The sequence below is a fragment of the Rutidosis leptorrhynchoides genome, chromosome 8 (assembly GCF_046630445.1).
Source record: "Rutidosis leptorrhynchoides isolate AG116_Rl617_1_P2 chromosome 8, CSIRO_AGI_Rlap_v1, whole genome shotgun sequence".
NCBI classification, from domain to species: Eukaryota; Viridiplantae; Streptophyta; class Magnoliopsida; order Asterales; family Asteraceae; genus Rutidosis; species Rutidosis leptorrhynchoides.
In genome coordinates, this window is record NC_092340.1 from 22,485,965 (window position 1) to 22,498,380 (window position 12,416).

At 36.7% G+C, this 12,416-nt stretch overlaps 2 protein-coding genes across 2 annotated transcripts; one reads left to right on the top strand and one right to left on the bottom strand.

Moving 5' to 3' along the window:
- The first annotated feature begins 2,537 nt into the window (after positions 1-2,537).
- LOC139864996 (UTP--glucose-1-phosphate uridylyltransferase 3, chloroplastic) lies at positions 2,538-8,899 on the top strand. Its single transcript, XM_071853548.1, has 17 exons — positions 2,538-3,296; positions 4,203-4,362; positions 4,455-4,604; positions 4,705-4,866; positions 4,950-5,122; positions 5,197-5,263; positions 5,380-5,546; positions 6,365-6,523; positions 6,791-6,882; positions 6,990-7,084; positions 7,275-7,352; positions 7,427-7,522; positions 7,651-7,725; positions 7,809-7,897; positions 7,982-8,144; positions 8,326-8,386; positions 8,519-8,899. The coding sequence occupies exons 1-17, from the start codon at positions 2,629-2,631 to the stop codon at positions 8,629-8,631; spliced, it is 2,568 nt and encodes an 855-aa protein (XP_071709649.1). The 5' UTR covers positions 2,538-2,628; the 3' UTR covers positions 8,632-8,899.
- A 2-nt stretch (positions 8,900-8,901) lies between these two features.
- Positions 8,902-11,060, bottom strand: LOC139864997 (U-box domain-containing protein 1-like). Its single transcript, XM_071853549.1, has one exon. The coding sequence runs from the start codon at positions 11,058-11,060 to the stop codon at positions 9,006-9,008; it is 2,055 nt and encodes a 684-aa protein (XP_071709650.1). The 3' UTR covers positions 8,902-9,005.
- Between the last annotated feature and the right edge of the window lie 1,356 nt (positions 11,061-12,416).

Below are 12,416 nucleotides of genomic sequence, written 5' to 3' on the forward strand. Positions count from 1 at the left end.
GCATGTAAATGTAAATACGTGTAATTTAATGCGATATAATGTAATGCGACATAGTGCTATAAGGCAAGTAAATAAGTATAAAGTAATGCACACAACATGTTGGGATATGCTACAATAAGTATTAGTATATGGAAAAGAAAAAAAACATATATGAAGCAAAAAAGCAAAAACATATATGAAGCAAAAAAGCAAGTAGGCAAAAGGCATACGATAAAAATATATAAAACTAAATAGAAAATTAAAAAAGAATATAAAATAAAATATATATACAACCTAGTCATCAATCCTAATTCTACTCCTCCACAAATTTCTATCAGAAGTCATGTCCTCGGTCAATAAAAGCTCCTTCATGTCAAGCTTCAGTCTATCCTCCAACCTACGTGTAGGTCTACCTCTTCTCCTTACGCCGCCAACCGTGAGGGCTTCCACTCTCCTGACCGGTGCTGTGGGTGGCCGCCTCCTTACATGGCCAAACCATCTAAGTCGTCCTTCTCTCATCTTGTTGACGATATTCCCAACTTCTAAGTTCTTTCTAAAAATTCCATTAGGTATCATGTCTAACATGGTCTTACCACACGTCCACCTAAGCATCCTCATTTCTGCCACCTCCATCCTCCTCTGTTGGGCCTTCGTCATTGGCCAACACTCCGATCCGTACAACATGGCCGGTCTAATCGCTACCTTGAAGAATTTCCCCTTCAATTTAAGGGGTATCTTCTTGTCGCACAAAACCCCTTTCGCAGCTCTCCACTTCAGCCATCCTACTCTTATACGGTGAGACACATCATCATCTATCCTTCCCGATTTGTGTAGCATTGATCCTAAGTATCTAAAGGAATCCTGTGGATGTAAGACCTGATCCCCAATACGAATATCCACAGTATCATTGTGATCTTCGATCCTCCCGTAGTCGCATCTAAGATACTCCGATTTAAGTCTACTAATCCGAAGTCCATTTTGTTCCAGGGCATTCCTCCATTGCTCCAGCCTTCTGTTTAGCTCATCCTGGGATTCCGATACTAAGACAATATCATCGGCAAAAATCAAGCACCAAGGGATACTCCCTTGTATCCTATGAGACAGGTCGTCTAAGACTAAAGCGAAAAGAAAAGGGCTAAGAGCAGATCCTTGATGTAAACCTACTTCTACTGGGAAAAACTCTGTGTATCCTACTGTCGTCCGAACGCGAGTTTTCGCCCCCTGGTACATGTCCATAATAGCTCTTATATACCTACTTGGGATACCTCTACCATTAAGGATCTTCCAAATCAACTCTCGTGGGACACTATCATAAGCTTTTTCCAAGTCTAAGAAAGTCATGTGTAGGTTCTTTTGTTTCTCTCTATACTTCTCCATAAGACTTCTAATAATGTGAATTGCCTCCATCGAGGAGCGTCCTGGCATGAACCCAAATTGATTCTCTGACACCTTTGTCTCTCGTCTAAGCCTAGTCTCAATCACTCTCTCCCATAGTTTCATGGTATGGCTAAGTAACTTTATACCTCTATAGTTACTACACGTCTGTGCATCCCCTTTGTTCTTGTAAATGGGAATAACCTCGCTCAGTCTCCACTCCATTGGCATTTTTGCGCTTCTAAACGTCATGTTGAAAAGGTTTGTCAACCACCTAACCCCATCATCGCCTAGGCACCGCCACGCCTCTATGGGGATTTGGTCCGGTCCTACTGCTTTGTTTCTCCCCATCTTACGTAGGGCCACTCTAACTTCCCCATGGTTGATCCTCGTGCAGAAACAGTTGTTTTGATATTGTGGGGCCATATCATAGACATGAGGTTCTCCATTCCTAGTCCTTCCCCCATCGAAAAGGGATGAGAAGTATTCTTTCCATCGTTTCCTAATTTTGTCTTCCTTCACTATGCTTTGACCTGCTTCATCCTTGATATATTTGATGTTATCCAGATCCCTTCGCCGACGCTCCCTAGCTTTGGCTATCCTGTAGATGTCGTTTGCCCCTTCTTTAGAGTCTAGTCTCTTATATAAGTCTTCGTAAGCTTTATCTTTTGCACGTGTAACGGCGATCTTTGCTTCTCTCTTGGCTTCTTTATAGCTATTTTCTATGCTAGTTCTGTCTGCTAGTGTACCCCTTCTAAAGGAGGTGAGCTCCCGAAACCTCGCTTGTTTAAGCGCGACTTTAGTTTGGACCTCGCCGTTAAGCCACCATGATTCTCTACAACCATTTTGGGCTCTCGACGTCCCAACTGCCACTCCCAAGGATTCTTTTGCCACCCCTCTAATAGTGGACGCTAGGTTGTTCCACATCTAATCTGCATCAATAAAGGCTGTATTTTCCAATTCAGCACCCATTCTTTCAACAACATTAGCTCTAAAAGTCTCCACTAAGCAATTAATGTTATTAAGCTGCAAGTAAACAGGCCCTCAGTGTAACATTGCATTTTTTTTTAGTTTGTCACGTTGAGTACAATAATAATAATAAAAAAATATCTCCTCATCCAAACACGCAAAACACACCTTCCTTACCTTGTACTCCCATTTCCTTTGGTATATGCTCCCAGAATCTCGTCTTATCCCCCCTCACGTTCCAATCTAACTAACCCCTCCTCACCCCATCTCACTCGCACCCGCTTCAAAATTAACACACACTTTTCTATGGCGCGAGTGACAACCTCCTTACTCCACCACAACGGCATCTACTTCACATTCTCGGCGCGTGACTCTCACTCTCCCTTCTACCTCCGTCCATCTAATCACAACAAATTTCCTCTCCCTTTTCTACCTTCAATTCCGTCATCTTCACCGTCAGGCCGTCGTCGAACGCTAGTCTCCACCGTACCCGTAGAGTACGTACCTCCACCGCCGGATTTTGACTTCGAACTCAACCGTCTCCGTATTCTACGGTCCAAATTATCAAATTCAAACAAACTACGAGATAAATTACACGTAATTGATTCTGATTCGGAAGTGAAACGGTTTTTCACCAGTGGTTATTATAAAAACAAATTAGCTAGGGCTTTAGAGACGTTACGTTTGGATGAGTACGAGTTGTATTTGATTAAATGCATTGTTGCTGCGGGTCAAGAGCATGTGTTAAATTCGGGTTGTGATACGGATTCGGGTTTTGATAGTGAACTTGTGTCTGCTAGAAGTGCGTTGAAGTCTGCGTTGTATAGTTTGGTTGAAATGATTGAAAAATGGGACGGGAGTGATGATCGAGAGGTACATGTGAAGAAGAAGGTTGATGCTGTTGCGTTGAATTCGTTATTGAAAACGCTTAAAGATGTTGAAGAGTTTTATGATTGTATTGGCGGGATTATTGGGTTAGTTTACACTTCATTAAAATTATTGATATTAATTAGTTTACATTTATCACTTGATTTCAGCCGTCACTTATAGTCAATATAAATAAATATAAATTTGATGTCAGTGCACACTTATTCCCCAATTATAGGAGTAACTGTTTGGCATAAATTGTTTGTAGCATTAGTAGTAGAATAGGATGTTGCAATAACAAGGATTATTGGGTTAGTTTACACTTCATTAAGATCTGTTTGTAGCATTAGTAGGAGATTAGTATAGAAAGTGATCACCTGATTTCTACATTAATTATGAAGTTAACTTGATATCATCACATGGATCCTTATCATAATTTAACTCAAATGGAACAATGTTTGGAAGATATCTGTGAATCTGGAAGTCTATTGCTCGAAAATCAACCTTCTATATTTCAAAAAAATATATTTTGAGCATGTAGACCAATGTTCCCAATTCTTATTTTGATGTAAACCGTTTAATTTTAAATGCTTCGGTAGTATCTCCACACCTTGTGTGTGGGGCTTGGGTTTAGGTCATGGGTTCGAGCTCTGCCCATCCTATTAATCAATCTGCTTGAAATAAGGAGCTCCAGATTGTTGACCCTAGGGGAGGGGGGAATTCTCCTAGATCCATTTAGAATTCAAACCCGGTCCGCCTGCCCCTCTGGATGGTTTAAGAATTGGGTTCCTGCAATACGATTCGGGTTTCCTTCTGAAAGCGCGTGCGTGCGTGGCATATGATCGCGAAGGTGGTTAAGTCCCCTCTGGGTGATGCCGACAACTTGCCTTTCAAAAAAAAATAAATAATAATAAATGCTTCCTCTGATATACTTGATATACTGGACTTTGAATCAATTCTTTATTATACACAGATTCATGTAGAACATATTTAAGTCATTGAATTTATCGCAGATACCAGCTAATGGTTTTAGAGCTACTATCTCAGTCTGTACATGGGGAGAAGATAAATAACTTTCAGCACATAAATAGCTTGCAGATTCATCCTCCTAATGTACGTGATCTTTCTCAAGACACAGAATATGCATCTCAGGCCGCTTTATGGGGTGTGGAGGTAAGATGAGATAATGTTTTGTTTGTTACTACGTATTTCATAATGATATCCGGATTTATATGGAAGATTTAGATATTAAAGTCTGAATTTAGGGTTTGCCGCAACTAGGAGAGATTTATCCTCTTGGAGGGTCTGCTGACAGGCTTGGTTTAGTGGACTCTGTAACCGGTGAATGTCTCCCTGCAGCAATGCTTCCTTATTGTGGACGCACCTTGTTGGAAGGCCTTATAAGAGATCTTCAGGTACAACATCTTTATGTGTAAACATTTGAGGACTTTTATTTGCATTTACACTATTAGTGATACTATTTTTACATGTAGTAACGATTGCTCATCATGCAAGGCTAGGGAGTTCTTATACTACAAACTATATGGAAAGCAGTGCATAACTCCTGTTGCGATTATGACAAGTTCGGCAAAGAACAATCATGAACATATCACGTTAATGTGTGAAAGATCCAAATGGTTTGGAAGAGGTCGATCAAATTTCCGACTTTTTGAACAGGTAATATAAGTAGAACATTGATGATATCTTTTTCTCCTGTTCGTAGGTATTATAACTAGCCTTTTATTCATTGTTGTTGCCAGCCACTTGTTCCAGCTGTTAGCGCCGAAGATGGTCAGTGGATAGCAAAAGGGCAGTTTGCGCCTGTATGCAAGCCTGGCGGTCATGGTGTGATATGGAAACTCGCGTATGACAAAGGCATTTTTCAATGGTTTCGTGATCATAGAAGAAAAGGAGCAACAGTTCGACAAGTCAGGTCTGTCTAAGTTAGATATCGAAACGTGTTATATCTACATTTCATATCTTATGTTAACAAATGTATCTTTGCAGTAATGTTGTAGCAGCTACCGATGTGACCCTCTTGGCCATGGCAGGGATTGGTCTGAACGAAGGGAAGGTAACATTTCGTCTATAATGGCAATTTTTTTACTGTAACTACTCGTAAGTTAGTTTTTCTATATTGAAGTGAAACCTATATAAATAACCTTTTGTTGTTAACTGGTAACTTTACAGAAACTTGGTTTCGCATCATGTAAACGAAACTCTGGGGCTACAGAAGGCATAAATGTATTGATTGAGGAAGGCAAACCTGATGGAACATGGGCATATGGTGTGTCATGCATCGAGTATACAGAGTTCGAGAAATTTGGAATTGCTGATGGGTCTTCTGCTTCGAATAGGTACCATTTTGGACCCTTTATTGAACTTCACAAAAGTAAGATTTTAGATAAGCTACATATCTAAAATGTAGGCTATCTTGTGTATATATCTAATGCTTTGTAACAAACTGAAGCTATGATTGATTCAACCGACTAAAAGTTTGCCGTTGATACTCAGTCAAAACACTAACAGAATGCCAATTTCATACCCTTACCCTTTTTCAAATTCATTTGAATATAATATAATTCTTTTGTAGAAACATATTTCAAGGAATAGCTCTTACTAATCTTTGATCTAGTTATTAGGCATATAGTATTAAAACTTTGGAAGTTGTGACCCCTGGCAATCGCTATTGTTCACTATAGGAATCTGAGTTTTATTACATAGAAGCTTCGGTGTTGGGCACTGAGAAAAAACTCAAAAAGGTATGGATCGATGGGAAATGTACAATGTAGGAACATGGCATTAAATATGAATAAGCTACAAATGTCTATGTACTAATATTGAAGTGGCATGTATGTACAAGTTTCATTACCAGATAGTAAAAAAGTACTTAATTTTAGTTTCTAAACATCACAACTTAAATACAAGGCCTGTTAAGTAAAAGGAAGTCGGCAAATTATATATATACACTTCATTATAAACCAAAGTTATTATCATTTATTATCATATGATATACACAGAAATGTTTCTGTCGATTTAATACATATCACCATAAGGCACCAAAAGTAGTTTCTTCTAGGTTTATGCAGTTTAGCATATGAAATTCTTGTCTATAAATATTGCAAACAAAAGATTTTTGTTGTATTCTTCAAATAAACCATGGTCATTTGTTAAGTTTGCAGTCAGAGTTCCCAGCAAATACAAATATCCTCTATGTGGACTTGAACGCTGCGGAACGTATTGCATCAAGCAAGGATGAGACGAGTTTACCAGGAATGGTGCTGAATGTGAAAAAGTCAATCAACTACATTGACCACTATGGTATCCAACATGGGTACACCTTCTACTCTATGAAACTTTTAAAATTCACATAGCATGTTTGGTTAGTAGTTATATGCCGTTCACACTCTTCTGCTTATTTTGCTAGAAACATAGTAATGATTTAAAAGGGGAACCTTTAGAACTAATATCTGTTTTTCAGTTAAAAGAATGTATGAAATAAAGATTTATATTTAACCAAGCGGTCACATACACCTATACTTTCATTGTTTTACTTTATAGACTTTTAAGATATGGGTTCAATTTCTGTTTTCTATGCCAGTGTTTCAGGTGGACGCCTGGAATGTACAATGCAAAATATTGCTGATCATCTTGTTAATAGTTTTCCATCTCGATGTTTTGAAGGTGTAGAAGGTATAAATGTGTAATGCAGTGTATTTTCTGTTTATTGTGTGTTGTAATCTAGCCCTTCTTGCAAGTATCTTGTATTGAAGAAGACAATCCATATATCATAATTGCAGATACACTAGATACCTTCATTGTCTATAATCACCGAAGGAAGGTCACATCATCCGCCAAGAAGAAAAGAAAGCCTGCTGACATGTCCTTACATCAGGTCCATTTCTCCTATTTCATATATGAGGATTCTGTTGTGACGAGGCATTTTTTTTTTTTTTTTTAATGTTTTATCGTTTTGTGCATTTGACAGCCACATGGTGCTTAACTATGTGATGTGTAGTCATTATGGTCTTTACTTTCTATCTTTAAAACCTGCTAATTAGATACTTAAAATTGTGTGTGTGTAGACTCCTGATGGTGCACTACTTGACATACTACGAAATGCGTATGATCTTCTTTCACATTGTGATATCAAGCTCCTCGAGGTATTATTTACTCACGATTAATCTGGTACCATTTTTGTTAAACATTCGTTTACCACTAAATCTTTGTTGTGCAGATTGAAAGTAATGATAAATATGCGAAATCTGGACCACCATATCTTATTCTTCTTCATCCTGCTCTTGGTCCTCTTTGGGAAGTCACTAGACAAAAGGTAAACTCCTATTTTGTCTTCTATATCAAAACTGCAAGAAAGTTCTATTCAAGTATACTAGGAACACAACGTACCACACTTTTTATTTTCTTTTTTTCAGTTTCTTATTGTCTTTTTTACTTTTCTAGTTTCATGGAGGCTCAATTTCTAAAGGTTCTGAATTACAAATCGAGATTTCTGAATTCTTATGGAGAAATGTTCAGGTCAAACATGTTTACCAAATATATTAAAAAATGTAGTTTATACACGTTTTTCATCCTTACTGAACATATTCTTTTTCTCGCAGCTTGATGGGAGTTTGATGATCACATCAGAAAGTGTAATGGGCTCTCAGGTTGACAGAAACCATGAGTCGATACTACAATATGGTTTCAGGTAGTTTATGGTACTGGTGCTTTCCTAATTAGTAAAAATAAGTTCATGAGTATTTGTGTTGAAATACGCGGTTTGTTTATGTAGATGTGCACGGTGCAAATTAGAAAATGTAAAAATACAAAATAAAGGAATAGACTGGAGTTCAGATAAAAATCTGTATTGGAAGCATGATGTTGAGCGGCTTGAGGCGGTAAAAGTCATACTGCATGGAAATGCTGAATTTGAAGCTGCTGATGTCATTATTGAGGTTAGTGTTGCCCATAATTACCTTTTAAATGTGAAGAATCATGTTCTAGCCAATAGTTGAAATAAGGATCGAAATACTTGAATTGGATATTTTTTTGTCATCGTTTCAGTGTCTAGATACTTTTTAGAATCCGATGCATATCTTCATGATTAAATGCATGTCGTTTTTGTTCTTGATTCAGGGAAATCATGTATTTGAAGTTCCAGATGGCTACAAGATGATGGTCACATCTGGAAATTCAGGTTATCTTGAAAAATTAATCTTAGTTGTGTGTCATCAGTTTCGTTTACTATTATCATTGTTATTATTTTTTTTAAGCCTTCAATTTTACAAGAAGCATCTACGTGTCTTACCGTTTTATTTTTTTGGTTTAGGTTTATCTGTACATATAAATCCTATCGAAAAGGAATATATGGATAGTGGAAGCTGGTGTTGGAAGTACATGTTAAACGACAAACATATTGATTTGGAATTGGTGCAGTTCTAAACGACTTATGAGATTGTTTACCTTTTGAGAATTATCGTTCACAGAAGACCTGACCCATTTCATCTGTCTGGTTGAACACAAGTTAAACCAACCCCCTTTACCCAGTGATCCATGTAATAATAATAATAGTATATACAATATGAGCTTAGTATGACCAGTAGGGTTTCGGGTATATTTCTTGTATGTTAATGTAAATTATGTGTAAAACCTGTTATGATATCGAAATAAAATTGATGATTTTACCTAGAGATAAAAGATGTTTGTGTTTAACTATACGGATGGAATTACAAGTTACAAGAACAATAGAAAACAACATTTTTTGTTTTCAATTATGTCAATCTCCACAAATTTACATCAATCCTTTATGTGTGTTTTCATTCAACAGGATTATGAGACTGTGAGCAGCAGCATCTGTTGAGCAATCTAAGCAGAGCGTCAGCCTTTCTTTGCGCTTTCATCGATCCATCAACAGCCAAACTTTGAAGAGACGGTATACTCCTCGGATTCATCAACAATCGTCTCGCAACTTCATCACCGTTATCTTTACACAGCCCCAATAACAAAGTCAACGAATTTTCTTTCCCCTTTGAAGATCCAAATCTCAAAAGATCAGTCAAAATCGAAACTAAAACTTTACTTTTTCTTATTTCTTCAAGTCCCTCAGAACACCCCAATAGTAAAGAAAGCACCGCTAACGCATCGTCAGTAATTCCCGCCTTATCATCCATTAACAAATCGATTAAAAGAGGGACCGCCCCCGAAAGAACAACGTTAACTTTATTAACATTATGAACTGCAAGATTAAACAATGCAGTTGCAGCATCTCTTTTTCCAACTGTAGTTCCATCTTTTAACAGCCCAACCAAAGATGAAATCGCTTTCGGACGACTACCAATAACCACTTTATAATCATCGATTATCGATAAACTAAATATAGTCGCTGCTGCATTTTCTCTTGCTTCCATTGTTAAACCTGAACCCAATACATCTACAATACCGTCTATTGCTCCTGCAGCCACTATCAACACCTTATTATTATCAAATATAGAAAGGTTTAATAATGCTGTAACTGCATTTTCTTGTATTCTTGGATCACGTGACGAGAGTAATGTTACCAAAAACGGAATCGCACCCGCTTCCGAAATTATTCTCCGATTATCCATTCCCGTTTTGGCCAATAATCTTAACTCGTATGCTGCTTGTCTCTGAATATCGTTCGAACCCATTGCTAATTTTCCCACCAAAAACTCTGCTGTCATTTTTACAGCATCCATGGCAGTTTTCGTAGCTGAAATATGATCAACTGCCTTTTCGGGTAGTTTTCTTTTCATACTCGGGGTTCGTTCAAGATTCGATGATGAAGAACTTGATGTTAAATGATCCGTTAACGGGATGTTATTTTCTTCGCAAAATTGACGGATCAAGCTTTTGAGCGCGTAATTTGGAATGAGTGCCATGTGGATTAGTCTCTGTCCACTTTTGGGACATGTATGATGCCCTGAGTTAATCCATTGTGCAATCGAGACCCGGTCATACGTGTGTCCAGATGCTACAATCACTGGGTCCCGCATTAAATCAAGCGAAATCGGGCATCGGTATTCGTCTGGAACGTTGGTGATCGTTGATTGACAAGATGGAAAATAGTTATGTTGGAAACTTTTACGCGTACCTACTTCTTCGGCTAGTTTGTTATGATGATCTTTGTTGAAAACCATCGATTTCGATAATGTAACGAGCGAAATGAGATTGTTGATGTTAGATACCACGATAAGCCCGCCCGTTCCCGCTTGTTTTTCAGCTTCGGATTCGAGTTTCGAAATCTCTTCTTCGTAATCGAGTGGCGTTTTCAACCCGACCCGGGTCATTATGACTTTGACTTTTTCAAAGTCAATGATTTTAGAACTAGTATGCATCATCACTTGAAGAAGCTCATCTCTTCTTTGAATCTCTTTACAATCAATCAACGAGTCAACTCGTTTGACTTGTTTATGAAGAAGTTCAACTTGCTCTCTTGTGTCTGCTGCTATCTTCAACAAACTTAACGGTAATATATCTAAAGCTCTACTCATTTCCTTAACAATCACATAAAATTGATTCGAAATGGTTTCGGATCGAACAAGGTTCCATAAACAGCTACCTTCTTTACACGCTTCTATCAATGATTTCACCCTTCGAATCACTGAATAAAGCTCGGTGAGACATAAGATTGAAGAAGGTGGAAGTTGAGTGTTGGTTTCTTGAATTTCTTCAAACAATGATGAAAGAAGTTTGATCCTTCTTATCATTGTTGAAACATTTTTATATTGTGTAGTTGGAATTTTTTCAATGTTTGTTACTTCATTAGAGATTTGGATTAGTGATGCTAACAAAGAATCAGTTGGAAGTAAACCTGAAGAAACCATGAGAGGAGGAGGTAGAGTTACATCCATGTTGTTTTTCTCATATGTTTGTCATCAATGGTTTTTGAAGGATGTAGTTTACTTGAATACATAATACATAATTATGTAATTAATTAGTTTTTTTTTTTTTTTTTTTTTTTTTTTTTTAATATAATTTGTCTGTTTCTATTTGTACTTTTTAGATAGATGACAATTGGATTGAGGTTAGGAGAAGAAAACAATGAGTCTTTTGGCTGCTGCCACTTGGAGGATTTGCAGGCCTTATGGTTTAGTCATATGGTAATTTTATTCCCTCCTCATTTTTATATTCAATTTTTAATTGTAAGAGCCATGTCAAACTTTGATTAGCTGGATTGATATCCTTTTGCTTTCTTTCAAGTATCTTTCACCCCCTTAGTCCCTTACTAATTGAAAAATGTCTTGTGATATGTTAATTTTATTTATTTTATTTTTTTGGTGAAATAACAACTTATATAAATACGGATAATGTTTTCGAACTAAAACAAAAGAGACAACAGAAAAATTCCGGTGAAGTTCGTACCTAAAAAACGATTAACAATTTAACTATCTATACCGAACTTCACCTAACATAAATCAAACATAAAACCACTATAATAAGCAACAAACAAACAAGCCATTCATGAAACTAAAAAATAAGTCAAATATTACTGTAGAACCATAATTAAGTCAAATAAAGTCTGATTGAGTAGATTCCCTTCTACTTGTTAATTAATGTTCAGAAGAAGTAAATGTTACAAGTATGATGTAGGTAAGCCTAACCTAATTATCAAGTTTTTGTCTTTAGTAAGTTAAACAATAGCAATTACTTTATATGGTAGGAATAGGAAAGAATAGAAAGGTTACCTGTGTTGACTTGGGATACCACTTGAGAAATTGGAAGCTTCAAAAAAAAAAAAAAAAAAAAAAAAAAGAAAAGAAAAGAAATTGGCAGCTTCTTCTTGGATTATCTGTTAATAAAATTAACAGCAACAGATCTTTAGTCAATATTCTTTGATTTATGTTGTAATTGTAACTTTATATGATGATGATATCATAAGTGGGTATTAAGAAATAAAAAGCCTTTGACAATATAATAATAGAAAAGATAAAAATATACGCACCAACATTAGACCATTTATAGTGGGGAGGGGGCGTTGATTGATAGTGTGAGTTGTTTTTTTGTATTTTTCTGATGATTAGGTAGTGTGGGTTTTTAATGTAGAGTAATGATGATGTGAATTTTTGGTGTGGATTAGGAATATTGTAATGATGTATCAAAATATAATTAAATAAGTATTAAAAAAGATAAAAACAATATTTTTAAATTAATATAAAATTAATAAAATAAAAGCATTGCCCATTGCTTTTGGTGTGGCATAGCAACTC